Here is a 15,903-nt window from a genome sequence, read left to right on the forward strand (position 1 = left end):
ATAGATGCATTTATGGATCACGTCGTACGTCCCTCGGCAATGTACACGACACTCTGGAACGGACCGTAGGACCTCGGCAGAAATCGTGCCTAATAATTATAAAAATTATACGATACTTTGCTATTTTAATTGCAGCTTGTGAATTTAATTAATAGATTGGAAATCGTTGTATTTGAAGGATTTTTATTATTTATGCCAATTGAATAAAATTATTGATTAACTTTATGAATCATGCTGATGTAAATAATTCTATTTTATTCTATTTATTATTGTTGGCCCTTAGTGAGTGTCAAAGTCGACCATCTCATCTCTACCTATTCGAGATTAGGCTTGATACTTACTAGGTACACGTTGTTTACGTACTCATACTACACTTGCTGCACTTTTTGTGCAGGACCTGAGACCGGTGCTATAGTTGGACCTATCGGCGCGCACCCGCGTTATCCGGAGGCTTAGTGGTGAGCTGCTTTCTGAGCCGTTCTGCAGCCACTAGTGCCTGTTCGTGAATTTTTATTCTGTCTATTTCATTCCAGACAATATTTATAATTTTGTATAATCTACCAGATGCTCATACACTTGCGACACCAGGTCTTGGCACACACACCGGTAGAATTTGGATTGTATTATTTCTCAAATTTAAATTAATCGGTATCTTTTCTATATTCTGTAATATTGCTAGTAATAAAATAAAATTACTTAGAAAATTATTCTGAAAATAATTGATATATGTTTATCTTATTAGTTGGCTTGCCTAGCTATAGTGTTGGGCGCCGTCACGACCTTTAGGTGAAATTGGATCGTGACATTCTTATCACTGAATTCAACTTTCGTCTTCTAAAACTAAGGAATGTCCTTTTAAATTTGTGTGAAAATAATTTTTAGGATGTTTATATTTTGCAAATATAATAAATAAATCACAAGGACAAATATTCTAAATATTGGATTATATTTACCGCAATGTATTTTCTTGCATGAACAACTGTATGTTGCACTTTGAAGAGAGATATCAAGATCGACAACAAGAGTTCTGGTTAAGACAGAGCAACCAAAGCATTAGGAGAAAACATACACAAAAAAATATTGTCCACAAAGAAGTGTTCGTTAAGATACCATCACATTAAATACTTTTAAATTATAACACATAATTATCCAACTAACATGACAAAATTGATCATTTGTGTAAGTTTTGATAATGTCCTTTTATTTTAAATTCATGTATTATACTAATGTAATAATAATTTTCAGCATTTAGATGATTGTTGTATTATTATACATAAAATTTCTCTCATTAATTAAATTTTATTGCTCCTTCATATAAATAAATATTTAAATCATCATGTATCATTATTAACGTACAACGCACGTTAGATACTAGTAAATTTTAAAGTATATTTGTAAGAAAAAGGAGAAACAACAGATATGGAGTAAAGAAGAGGTAAAGAGTTTTTTTCAATAAGGTATTTTAAGAATTAAAAGAATATTAAAAATAAAATAGTAAATATTTTGATAAAACCAAAAGTGCTTTGACCAACTTGTGGCTTTTAGTTGATTTTGGCCTATATAAGCCAATATGTGCTAATAAACAAGTTTGACTACCTTATAAGTTTAAAGAAACACCTTCTTAAACTAGTGCAACAACTTCAAGCATGTTAAAATCTTTTTAGACCTCCAAAGGCACGGTTAAGTGTGATACTATGATGATCGAATATTTGTAAAAGGCACGAACATGACCTAAAATTTCATTTAAAAAAGTCTGCCTTAAAGACCTACGATCTCGCCGAATTCACATAAAATACTAAAAACAAACCACCATAAAAGCAAAAATGTATATGATACAACTTTGTTGAGATTAATTAATATTAGGTGTTGGAATTATACTTTACATTAGATCTTCTTTGTGTCATAAGCCTCTTTAATTTTGTTAGAAATTTGTATATTAATCTTGTTGGAATTACATACAGTGAGACTTAGAAATAGTCTTATGATGATAAATTATTGAGTATTAAAATGAAATTGACCCAAATAAAGCGGACTAGTACAAAAATTACAAAAAGTTATATGGATCGACCCAAATTAATTTGAAATTGGTGTTAAACTTCAAATATCTCATATTTCTCGAATGTCCTAAAAATATTACTCCATAGTTTAGACTTCCTAAACTCATGAAGGCAGGGTCGGATGTTGACATAAAGAGTCGTACAAAAATGACAATGAAACTCTACATAATAACATGTATGGTTATGGTAAATTAAATGATAATAATATAATCCAACAGTTCTAATACAATATGCTAATGTTCTTCCCTTGTTACATATATTCCGTAAGTATAGACATCTGTTTTAATATTTTAACATAAACATGTTAGAACAAATCGAATTGTTCCAATGGCCATTTAGAATAATTAACACCTTTAAATTGATCAAAATGGAAGATGCGTGTAGCCATACAAGTGAGGATGCGTGGTTTCTTTCAATTTTTAACCAGAAACAAAGACTAGACAAAAAAGTGAAAAGATGTCGAACGAGGAGGCATGTAAAGTTCTAAACAACTAACCAAACGTTTGGCCATACATTTCAAAATTTGTTTTGAAAACTTAGATTTGGATGAAGTTTGATTTGAAGATAAAAATGTGTTTGGACATCAATTTTCAAAATCTATTTCACCTTTTTTTTGAAAAAACTTGAAACATGACTTATACCCACAAGTTCGAAAAACTATCACAATTATCCAATAATACCTTCATCAATAACATTCATTATATTATCGCAAACCATAGTCCTGAACATAAATAAATTTGGTACAAAATTATCATTTTTATAATGAACTACATAATACAGTATCAAATGACCGAGAAGACGAAGCATCATTGTTATAAAATAATAAATGATTAGCTCTTTTATAAAATATAAAAGTTTGGGGTAATTTTTTAAAAATGTAATAGTAATATTTTGGGCGGGATTTGAGTTTTGAATTTTTGGAATTTGTCAAAATAATAAAATTTATGAGCAAACATATATTTGTTAAAAAGGACCCAAATAAATTTTGACAAAATCTACGGCTAAACAAGTCATAAATATTGAGAAGAGTTAAACATATTGAAAAGATGTCGAACGAGGAGGAGGCATGTAAAGTTGTAAACAACTTAATAAATATATAGAGAAGAGTACTCAAACATATTGAAAAGGAACCAAAGGATGAATAAAAAACGTGGCTGAAAATTGATAGGGTAATGGATGAAAGGTGCACATTGAATCAATGATTCCACCCATTTTGTCTCAAAATCTTTCCAAAACAAAACTCAATATTTATGCGACACTTTTTTTGCTTTTCATGATTTAAACTTTTAATATGCATTTGAACATACAATTTTACAGTTTTTCAAAATAAAATTTATTCATATTTAAAAATTACGTAAAAAGTATTACTAAGTTATAGTAATTAATAATTTAAATTATTTAAAAGACATATAAAAAATTATTATAAAAGAATAATTCGTTTGGCTCTCGGCGTCCGAATATTTTCATTATTATTCGGACGGAATAACTAGCACAAAACCAGGAGTGCAAGTTAGTTTAAAAAGTTCACCATGAAAGAGTAAAATGAAAGGAAATAGTCACCCAAATGAGTTTGGTGTCTTTTAAAAACAGAATAGAATAACGAAGAAAGAAGAAAATGACATGTTAACCAATGTATTAGCTTGAAGATTACAATCCTTGAATACCCTTTGTACCTTTCAAATTGAGATAATCCTTGCATTTACTCTACTTAATATATACTTTTTCAAATCATCCCCAACCCCTACCCATTTTCTTTTACAAATTTTGACTTTTGAATCCAAATTAAATACGATTAGTTGGCCCTTAATTACAACACTCAGTCAATTATTACGCATTAAAGCCCCCTTTAGAATTAATTAATAACCTCAGTTTTTTGTTTGTTTGCCTTATTTGCGGCCTTAGGTTGCCAAATCCAACCTCTATTATTTTTATACATGCAGTGATTTGATATGTGACAAGACTTTTCACAGTAGAAGCACGAGGGAGGATCCGAGGGGTTTCTCTCCTTTATTTCTAAACCTGCTATGGTTAGATATACTGGTGTCAAGATACTATCGTTGCGCGTGCGCGTGTGCTCTATATAGGTAAGGATAGATTTTAAAAATTATTTAAATATTATTAAACTATATGATTGAGTTATAAAATAAAATATTAAAAAGCACAAGCTCTTAAAAATGATAAATATTGATCTAATTTTGCTAACTTAAATTTTTGGTGTGGGTATTCAAGTCTTAAAAATATCAAAAGCACTTACTTTTTAGAGAAACAACTTTTATAGTAAATCTAATATTTCTATTTAATTAGACGTAATTATTATTAGATTTTACAATAAACATTCCTATCAAAGTGTTAAATTTTTCTCTTAAATTATATTTCTTAGTTATAATTGAATATGTAAGGAAGAGAATAGTTGAAAGGTGCATACTGCATATACTGAAATTGGCGTATTTAATGATTAAAAACGTCGACGGATCCAATAATTAAACTTTATGATTTCAACCTTTAAAATTCTTAGTATTTAACTCAATATATACTTAAAGTTATGGGTTCATATCCACAATTTATTTCAATTTCAATGAATTTTTGCATATAAATTTATATTCTGCGCAAAAGTTATGGGCTCAATTGAACCCGTTGTTGTATGACTACATCCGCCTCTAGCTTCAAGCACTTAACCATGGTGAGTTATATACATTCTCATCTTACTAAATCGCTTAACCATGGTGAATTAACATAGTTTGGTGTAAACATCTAGTATGGATAAGGATTTATAATCGTAAACACTTTTACATAACTATGGGGCATATTCGTTCTTTAGATGTTGCAAGCAACTTATCAACAACAACAACGGCCTAGTATAATTCTACTAGTATGGTCTGGGGAGGGTAGTGTGTACGCAGACCTTACCGCTACCCTAGAGTAGAGAGGCTGTTTCTGATAGACCCTCGGCTCCCTCCCTCCTAAAACTACCTAGCTACCTTGCTCTTGGGGTGACTAAAACTCACAACCTCTTGGTTGGAAGTGGAGGGTGCACACCACTGGGATTTCAAGCAACTGATCAAGATTCAAAAATGCCCTACACTTGCAGTAGATTAATTAACTAAAAGTATATACGTTGATGAATATGCTAAAAAGTACTCTGACATGTATTACAAGTATATTACACATTATTTACATACAAACACACACGACTAGTTGGCAGAATCGTAGAAATTATCCAAATGTCTAAAAAAAGAATTAAAAAACTCACACCACTCTTTGATCGGTAAGACAGCCTCATATATAAAGTATTTTGTATTTAGGTAGTATTCGGAAAAGAACCGCAGTTCAAAGGGTATAATGTAAAATCTACCCTAGTTCAAGAATCTATTACAACCGTTAATGGTTGATTTACGGCCCGAACGACGTGACCAACATACAAAGACAACCTTACAGCTGAACCACGAGTCTCTTTCACTCTTTGATCAATATTATAGCAAAACCCTATTTCTGCCTGTCGAAGTTGCTAAGAATTAAACTCTCTCCAAAGGCATCTTGCTCAAGTAAATACTCACAAAACTCGCTATCTGGTGCCCACCACGGCGGGTACAGCCAACCGTCAACCGAGTCACTTAACCTAAACTCATTCTTCGGCTCGTCCGAGTCAAAGCTTCCCTCCAAACTAGGAAGCTCTATAATTTCACCCAACTCGACGTCTGATGCTGATGTTATTGTCTCCAATGTACAGTCAGAATTTGAAGAAGAGATAGAACTAATAATTGGCTCCTCCATTGAAGCTGCTTTAGCTGCAGCAGCTTGAACATCTCTTGGTGATAGTGAAACTGGGCGAGGCAACGAGTTTACGAGATGAGGAAAATTTAGAATAGATGAGTTCTTTTTTATACTCAATGCGGCAACATCATGTGCTCTAGCGGCCATTTCTGGGGTAGGGTAAGTGCCCAGCCAAATACGTGACTTCTTACGAGGTTCACGTATTTCAGACACCCATTTTCCCCAACTTCGCATACGAACTCCTCTATAAACTGGGTATCTATTCCCAGTATTAGCACTCTGTCTTGTTTTTCGTTTCGTCATTCGGCTGTGTTTTTTCTGGTTAATGTATGCCTTTTTGGATGAGTGTGAGTATTTATTGAATGTCAAAACAGAGGAGGAGGGACGCGGGGGGGGGGGGGGAATCAGTTTGTGACTGTGTGAATTTTGACTGTCACTTTTCAGAAGCAGAGAAAAAACGAGGACAAAAGTTGGAGTTGCCGTTTGATGGGGAGTGACAGGGAAGGAGGAGCGTCTTTTTAAATAGAGTGAAGAGAAGAAAAATAGACTGCTCATAAAAATTAGCCTAAAAATTACTATAAACAAGCTAAATATTTATACATGAAGTGTATAGAATTTTCACTAGTCAGTTTACAGCGACGTCGGAAAAAAAGAAGTTTACAACGACAATAATTTAGACTAACAATTAAAGATTAGATGTATATAAAATGATTAATATGTTCTGCTGTTAACTTTAAACGTTAATAATAACACCTTATAACTTCCATTGGTGACGATTAACCGACCAACCTACCAATGCACCATTTTAAAATGATTAACTAATTATGTATATAGTTACCCTTCCCCCTTCCGCCGATATAATTTAAAATAACTTTTGTATATAGTAGGTAATTAACATGTTTTATACTTGACCTTTATGTTTTTAGTTATTAATTTCAGTTCTTATGAATAATTATATTCTATAATATACTACTTTATTATATTTTATATAACATAGTGACTGAACACAAAATTTAAGAAGGTAAAACCTTTTGTCACATGCTAGAAGTACCTTCAGAAACTTCTAATTTTAAACGTACTACAATTAGATGATTAGAAAAATATGTCATTAAGAATTAAGTAAAGAAATTTAAATTAAAAATCTTTTTAACTATAAAACAATATTTTGTCAAGTACGAAACTACAAAGGCGCACTATTACAAATATATAATGTATTAGAGCGACTCCTAGTGTAACGGGACCAACAACAAGGATGAGTCATCTATTCTTTAATGTAGTTTGTTTTTAGCTTGAAATCAAAATCATCCACGTATCCTCATTTAATTCATATGTCTATTGTGTAGAACCATTATACTTTTGTCTCTTAAACGTGTTCAAATTTCAAAATCTGCCCCATCTCCTTACTCTGCTGAAAAGCTACCTCCTAGTTCTAAACATAATTTATTTCCTCTAACGACATTCCTTCACTAAAATGTCCAAATAATTTTCCAAAATAATTATATTTCCTATATGATTTAAAAAATAAATAGTATGTAAAAATAGTGACGAATGAATGAGGCATTGAGGAAATCTTTATATTTTAAATTTTATATCCGTGATGATTAAGGATATAAATAGGATGTTACATTAGTGATAGATGAATGCATAACTGTGGTTTTTCGTTGACTTCTGATTAATTAAAGTAAGATTAAGTATATGACAGGAGAGTAAAATAAGAATCATGTTGTAGTATTCTTCAATTACATATTTCGACCAAGTCCATCACTAATTCAAATTGCCGTACACGACAACAGGCATCTTTCTCCATTCAGACAATAAAAATTGGAGCAATTATATAGTGTAAAATATGATATGACACGTGGCTGACTAAAAGGAGGATGCGTGAAATCCAAGATGGAATGGCTGAGGACCGAACACAGCCACTGCGCTTACGGATAACGTTCATAAAAGTGTATTAAATGCTCTGCGCCGGTAGCATTTACTAAGGAATATTCTACAACATTAAGAGCGATGGTTCGTTACAAAGAATTTGGCATTTACGCTCAACGTTATATCTTCATCAATGACCCTCATAATTGACATTAAAGGAGGGCACGATCCTAGAACCTTCTTTCCTAGACATAGCCATAAATAGTGAGCTCAGTTATCATTGTAAAGGACACGGAATTTCTGACAAGAACATATACTATATTTTATACAAAGCTTTATACAATTTCACTATCTGGCTTTTTGATTTCATCATTGCTGTATTCGGAAACCGTGTTCACGGAATCACTATCTTTGCTATTTTATCTATATCACAAGGCTAAGTACTGTGTATTTCTTCGATTATTATATTATTTCAGGATCAAATTAGTTCATTTGTCTAGAAACCACGTATAAATTCAACTGTACTGTTTTACAGGTAAACAGTTTGGCGCCCACCGTGGGGCCTAGACAGTCATGCAATTAAATTGATCCTTGCCTTTTTTACTAACGTGTTTTGATTATTTTGTCTTAGAAAAAATCACAAAAAGAAAATGGCAAATAACATTGTTAACGATGCACGCAACCCTGAAATTCGAGGGGATCAGCCTCATTTCGAGGACTCGATCAGTGATACCCGCAATGAGGGAATGACGCCACACCGGTTCATGACAGGCGATACTCTCGACGGGTTCAGGAGACAACTCCCGATGATGCTGACGAGGAGCAAGTAGCGGATGCTGCGAGGATCGTGCAAGAGCAACATGCAATCATCCTAGGCCATCTCACGCAGCAGCATCTGGTTATGATGGAACTAAAGCAAGCGCTATCAATTGCTTCAAATAATACAAGCAGGCACGATCCAACTCCTCCCATTACTCCCGCATACCAAACAACGCAGAGAGTCGACAACAACACTCGCAGGGGTGAAGTCGGCTCCGATGGGGCTGGGGGGAGTAAATCAGGTCTTAACAACGAGAACGATTCATTTAAAGATGAGCTTTTATGGTTCACGAGGGAAGTAAATGCCCGCATGAATCAAATCTCGGGCACACCACCAGAATTGAAAGGCCCGAACTCGAAGAAGTATGTTCAATTACCGTACAAGCCAAGTGTGGCACCAGAACTAATCCCGAAGCGTTTCAAAATGCCTGAAGTTCCAAAGTATGATGGAACTTCAGGCCAACAGGAATATATTACCACCTACACAACACCGGTGAAAGGAAATGATCTAGCTCCACACGAAATTGAGTCTGTGTTACTGAAGAAATTCGGCGAAACTCTCACGAGGGGAGCCTTAATGTGGTATTCATTACTGCCCGAGCATTCCATATATTCTTTTGAAATGCTCACAGACTCTTTCATTAGAGCTCATGCCGGGGCCAGAAAGGTGCAAGCCCGGAAGGCCGACATATTCACAATCGCACAAGGAGAATCAGAATTATTATGAGAGTTTGTTACCCGATTCCAGAAAGAAAGAATGTTGCTCCCGACCGTCCCGGATGAATGGGAAGCTGAAGCATTCACCAAAGGACTGAATCCGATAAGTTCAGACGCTTCCCGGAAGCTCAAGGAGAGCCTACTTGAGTTTCAAGCAACAACCTGGGTAGATGCTCACAACCGGTGCGAGTCGAAGATAAGGATCGAAGATGACCAGGTCAGTTCTACATCATTGTCCAAAGGACGGGAGAAGAACAAAGAAAAATCAAAGGATGACCACGACACGGATAGGCGGACTACGAGGGGTCTGCTTTTGCCCTACGAGTGTACCGAAGGTCGTGGCAGAAATTTTCGAGCATCAAACAAGTTCACCATTGATGGAGGGACTGATCGTGGTCGAAACAATAGATCACTTCAAGATAAACAAACGTCGGGGTCTCGAGATCTTTCATACCCTAGGTTATCATAATATAACTTCAACATCAGTGTAGTGGAACTGTTGTTAGCCATGAGGAACATTAAAGAAGCACGATTCCCGAGACCTATGAGGTCTGATTCCAGCCAGAGGGATCCCAATTTATGGTGCGAATACCACGGGACAAACGGTCACCGGACAAGGACTTTCGACATCTTCAAGAGGAGGTGGCAACGCTATTGAAGAATGGTCATCTCCGAGAATTCTTGAGCAATCGAGCTAAGAACAATTACGGTCGCAACAGAGACAACACAGAATCCTCAAAAGCAGGAGAAGAAACCCCACGTCAAACGATCAATATGATCTTTGGGGGGAACGAGATTAGCGGGGTCACATTTTTGGCGGCAAAGAAGACTAAAGTATCGATAACTCACAGCAAAAGACTCTGGGAGGACGATATCACTTTTACGAAGGAAGACGCAGATGCATTACTGTTACCGCACAACGATGCACTGGTAATCTCTTTAAATGTGTTGGATTTTAAAATTAAGCGTGTTCTAGTGGATCTAGGAAGTTCGTCTAGTATCGTACAATGGAGAGTATTGGAACAAGCTAAACTCACCGGAAGCATTATTCCGGCAACATAACTACTTGTTGGATTCAACCTTGCGAGCGTGACGACCCGGGAAGAGATCTTGCTGCTCACGAATGCTTAAAGAATAATGAAAATAAATCTCTTCGAAGTGGTGGATGGTGATATGGGATACAACATCATCTTAGGAAGGCCATGGTTACACGAGATGAAAGTTGTACCTTCGACGTATCACCAATTGCTGAAGTTTCCAATGCCCGAAGGAATCAAGCAGATAAGAGGTGACCAACCGGCAGCGAGGGAGATGAATGCAATCTCAGTTTCCAATATCAAAGCGATAGAGTGCATGACATAGCAATTATAGGAACCAGCGCCTACTCCCGAGTTAGAAGAGGTTATTCCAGGGGTAGAATTGTCATAACAATATTAGGTGCCGAGATATTTCCAAGTTCCGAAAGAAACAGACGCAACAAAATCAACGGCAGAGGAACTAGAGCAAGTGTCATTATTCGAAGAATTCTTAGAAAGAAAATTTTACTTGGGAACAGGACTGCACCCCGAGCTCAGGTCTGGTTTTATTGAATTCCTTAAAATTAACGCTGATTGTTTTGCATGGTCGCACGAGGATATGACAGGTATCCCGACGGAAATAGCCATGCACAAGCTGAGTCTGGATCCCAACGTACCACTGGTACGATATAAGAAGCACCCTATTGCCGAGGCCAGGAATAAATTCGTCAAAGAAGAGGTAACCCGCTTGCTTAAAATCGGTTCGGTCAGAGAGGTAAGATATCCAGACTGGTTAGCCAATGTAGTAGTAGTTCCTAAGAAGAAAAATAAATTTCGTATGTGTATAGATTATAAAGATCTTAATAAGGCGTGCCCGAAAGATTTATTTCCAATACAAAATATCGATCAAGTGATTGATACTACGACCGGTCACAGACTGATTCCTTGATGCTTATTCCAGGTACAACCAAAATAAGATGAACCCGGAAGATCAGGAAAAGACTTCATTTATAACAAATTTCGGTACATATTGTTACAATGTAATGCCTTTCGGGTTGAAAAACACCGTAGCCACTTATCAACGGGTCGTAAATAAGATGTTTGAAAAGCAAATAGGAAAAACCATGGAAGTTTATATAGACGATATGCTCGTTAAGTCTTTGAATACAGATGACCACCTTAAGCATTTGCAAGAAACATTCGATATCCTGAGGAAGCATAACATGAAACTTAACCCCGAAAAGTGCGTGTAAGGGGTCAGCTCCGGTAAGTTTCTGGGGTTTCTGGTCTCACAAAGGGGAATTGAGGTAAACCCCGACAAAATCAAGTCCATAGACGATATCCCGGATCAATTATCAAACGTGAAGGAAGTCCAAAGACTCACAGGAAGGTTAGCATCTTTGAGCAGGTTCATTTCCCGGTCGTCGGAAAAGTGTCATCGCTTCTTTACACTGCTAAAAAAGAAGAACAATTTCGAATGGACGCCGGAATACCAGCAGGATTTGAGGGATCTGAAGAAATACTTATCAAGCCCCCTATTTAGGAGCATCAGAAGCTGACTATGTAATGAGAGAAATCCACGAAAGGATATGCAGCAATCACTCAGGCGCAGAGTCTTTGGGGCTGAAAGTGGAATGGGGGGCAGGATATTATTGGCCTCGTATGGAACAAGATGCCAAAGATTTTATATGAAAATGTGATAAGTTCTAATGTTACGCATCACTAGTACATCAACCGGCAGAACCCTTACACTCGGTTCTATCCCCGTGGCCGTTCATGAAATAGGGGATGGACATCGTCGGACCACTGCCACCGGCTCCCGGAAAGGTATGGTTTCTTTTAATTTTGACTGATTATTTTTCTAAATGGGTGGAAGCAGGTTCTTATGAGAAGATCGGAGAACGCGAAGTGATTGATTTCCTGTGGGAAATTATAATTTGCGGGTTCGGAATACCAAAAGAGATAGCATGCGACAATGGGCCACAGTTTATCGGTGAAAAAGTTACAAAGTTCTTTGAAGACCTGAAAATAAAGAGAATCACATCCTCGCCTTATCATCCGAGCGCAAATGGTCAAGCGGAGTCAACAAACAAAGTGATCATTCAAAACCTCAAGAAACGGTTGGAAGCATCAAAAGGAAAATGGCCCGAAGAGTTGCTCCGAGTTCTATGGGCCTAACGAATAACGACCAAATCAATTATAGGAGAAAATCCTTTTTCCCTCGTATACGGTGCTGAAGAACTAATCCCAGTTGAAGTGGGTGAACCCACTTTGAGATATTCTTAGATAGATGAAGAATCGAACGACGAAGCAATGCTAATAAACTTTTAATTAATCGAGGGACGCAGAGACTTGGCGCATGTAAGAATGGCAGCTCAAAAGCAAAGGATGGAGAGATATTACAATCGAAGAGCCAATTTCCATTTTTTTCAAAGTAGGAGACTTGGTTATGAGGAAAGTAACACAAAATACCCGGGAACTCAACACGGGAAAGCAAGGTCCAATTTGGGAAGGTCCTTACCGGATTTCAGTTTTCACTGGGAAAGGTTCATATGAGTTGGAGAACCAGAATGGGGACAAGTTGCCCAAAAACTAGAACGTGGCACACCTCAAAAGATATTATTGCTGATGAACAACACTCAAACAGAAAGTATGTGTTGCACCCTTTTCTCCCAACTGGGTTTTTCTGACAAGGTGTTTAATGAGGCAGCGACAGAAAGAACCCTACAAAGACAGCAGCAATAAGACCTTTGATAGCAAGGCAAACAAACAAGCTCCCACCCGGGAATGATTAGGTAATCTTTGGTTCGATAGAAAATTCTCACCGGGAAGTTAAGTTTGCTACCGGACAGAGGTTACCCGACCGTTCATGGGCACAAACCGCCAGAGAACTGTTAGGTATTCTTTTGCTCGATAGCATGGATGTCTAAGGGGAAACGAGATATGTTGCCGAGTGAAGGATTACCTAGCAATTCATTAATGGGACCTTCGAAGATACAAGACTTCCAGTGTTCCAATTCGCATTCTTCGCATTCAAACACTGGGGGGAATCATATGAAGATACGGAAATAATGAGTGTCATGTCAACCGAGAACGAAAATTCGGAAACAAAATGCATCATCGGGACCGGGGATTGCGCAACCAACCTCGTAGAAACAAGTTGTACAAGATAGCCACAAGTAATGGCAATTTCATTTCTACATAGCAAAATGCTTATGTAATTTCTGAAAATAAAAGGAATAAAATGAAGTTCTTCTGCTTTTATCTTGTTACTTGTCTGAATGATGAGCTAACTTTGTCTTTTGAAAGTTAAACAAGTACTTCAAATGTTAGTGTCGTAATGAACAGGAGACGTCCTCTTCAAGAGCACTGTAAACATAAGAGGGCCCTATCTTATAAAGACACTCACGTTAAAGGGTTGCTTCCGGGAGAATCAATGCCCGAAATCCAAAATGCCATCATGGAAAAATACACCTTAAGCTGCATATGAAAAGGACGCAAAAATCAAACTTGCGCAAATATTCATAGAAACCCTCATGTAAAGGGAAACTTGCGCAAATATTCATAAAAACCCTCACGTAAAAGGGATAATACTCTGAACCAAAATGCTTTGAATAAAAAGCATCCAAGACTACACATAGTAAAGCACGAATTGAACAACATGCGCAGAATACTTGAGAAAATGCAAAAGTTAAAGACTTGCATGGATATATAAACGAAAGTAAGACTCAAACGGTACTTGAACAAAGAAAAAAGAAAATATGACTTTATTTACAAGAACAGGCCAAAACATTACAAGTAAAAAATGGGAAAAGAAAAAGCTAAATTGCAGCGCCTCTGGAACCAGGAGGAAGAGAAGTATCCGCATTGCCAGGAAGAGTAGGTGGTTCCGCCGATGGCTCAACGCTTTCCCCTGTTTGGTGTTCGACCTCATCGCCTTCCGATCCTTTTTCAGTTTTCGAAAAATCAGATGCAGAATCAGAAGAACCTGGAGCATCAGACTACGTTGGGAGTCTTTTTTTGCAGCCAACTCAAGCTCTCAGGCCTTAGCAATTTCGGCATCAACATCAATGATACCATCTTTAGCCTCTTCAAAAGTTTTCCTCTTCATGCTATACATGGAATAAGTTTTTTCGGCAATGAGGGAAGTCGATCAGCGCTTAAGTTCTTCTTTTAGTTGAATAACCTCAGCGGAAAGGTTTTTCCGGGCGGATCTAGCAGATTTGAGGTTGACGTCAAGCTCGCGGACAGTTGAACTAAAGAGCCTATTATGCTCGATAGTTTTCCTATACTTATCTTCTAGTTGGGCATGTTTCGCCTCCACAATAGCACGCTCTTCACTGTTGGAGTTCAAGGCTGCCTTTAAGTTAATCACTCTTACAGTGCAGGCAGCCTCACAATCGGTTGCAGCAAGAACGTCGTTTTGGACTTCTGCCCATTTGGCCTTGGCCTCATCAAAATTAACCCATAGTGGCACAATTTCTTGGCTGAGGGTTACCACTTCTTGCTTGCTTTGCTGCGAACGAGCATCCAAAACAGCGGCCTCAGTAGCTCTAGTTTCCAGTTCCGATAGGCGGAGAACAGTCTGGTCCCGTTCTGCCAAAAACTGATCCCGTTCAGAAGTAAGTTCTTCCTTCTCACGAATCTACCTTTGAAGGACCTCAGAGGCAAGAAAGTTGGCCTAAACAATAAGAAGAGGAAAAACTTAGAATACATTCGTTCAAAAGTAACGTATCGCTGTAGCATTATGCATAACATTGTTCAACAAACACTTTCCCCGGACTGTCTGAATCTTTCCCAATCTTTTTCTGAAGCCAAAGGCTTCAGGTAATTAGCAAGATCCACCAGCCGCGATAGTAGTTTTCACCCGGTAGAGACCGAAAGAGTGATGCTCTTCCTCCTTTTTGGATCTTCAGAAGAAGCAACATAATTTTTCCCCAAGTTCCCATGAACTAGGGACTTTGGAAGAGGAACACCTTCTTCATGGTCAGGTGCAGCCGATGGAGATGGTATAGCAACCGCTGGTGGAAGAGTAGACGAAGATGGAAATGATGTAGTAGTTGCTGGTGTTGGTGAAAGTGGAGATAAAGCTGATGGAGTTTAAGGGTGAGAAGCAGTTGCATCAAATGCAGTGCTGGTTGTTTAATGCTTGCCAACCAAACACGGCAAAGACCTAGTACTCTGCCCCGCAGCATCGGTTGCAGCAATTGGGGCATGAAAACGGAAGTTGGCATATTCCAATATATCAGAATCTCCCCAAAGTGGCGAGACATCGTCTTCAGTTGGTGTAACTATCTCAACAGGTTGAGCATCCTGTTGAGATGATGAGGATCATCGCCTTCTGTGTAAAAAGCCTCCCTCATCAACATCTTCTTCATCATCATCAATCATCATGGTGTCTACGACCGGCCCAGAAGGAGGACCAGTCATCATCACCACCGGAGATGATTTGGGGGCATCAACCTTGGCCCTTTTATTCTTTTCCCCGTCCGCGGAGGAGCGTCTTCTCTTTGTTTGTTTATCCTTCGGTCAGGGACTCTGTAAAGAAATATTTCCACCCAAAACAGGCCTGGAGATACCTGTTCGAGTAAGTGTTTCCTGAAGCAGCCTCGCAGCATCAGCAAGATCAACCAGAACGTCCTCCTCGGGGATAG

At 37.5% G+C, this 15,903-nt stretch overlaps 1 protein-coding gene across 1 annotated transcript; it reads right to left on the minus strand.

Annotated features, from left to right (window-relative positions):
- Positions 1–5,336: 5,336 nt before the first annotated feature.
- On the minus strand, positions 5,337–6,232 carry LOC107806442 (dehydration-responsive element-binding protein 3). Its single transcript, XM_016630600.2, has one exon. It carries the CDS (start codon positions 6,129–6,131, stop codon positions 5,541–5,543), a length of 591 nt encoding a protein of 196 aa, XP_016486086.1. The 5' UTR covers positions 6,132–6,232; the 3' UTR covers positions 5,337–5,540.
- Positions 6,233–15,903: the final 9,671 nt, after the last annotated feature.

The sequence above is a fragment of the Nicotiana tabacum genome, chromosome 22 (genome assembly GCF_000715075.1).
Source record: "Nicotiana tabacum cultivar K326 chromosome 22, ASM71507v2, whole genome shotgun sequence".
NCBI classification, from domain to species: Eukaryota; Viridiplantae; Streptophyta; class Magnoliopsida; order Solanales; family Solanaceae; genus Nicotiana; species Nicotiana tabacum.

Excerpts from the sequence above, each read along its gene's own strand:
- LOC107806442 (XM_016630600.2), bottom strand. The coding sequence starts at position 6,131 with ATGACGAAACGAAAAACAAGACAGAGTGCTAATACTGGGAATAGATAC.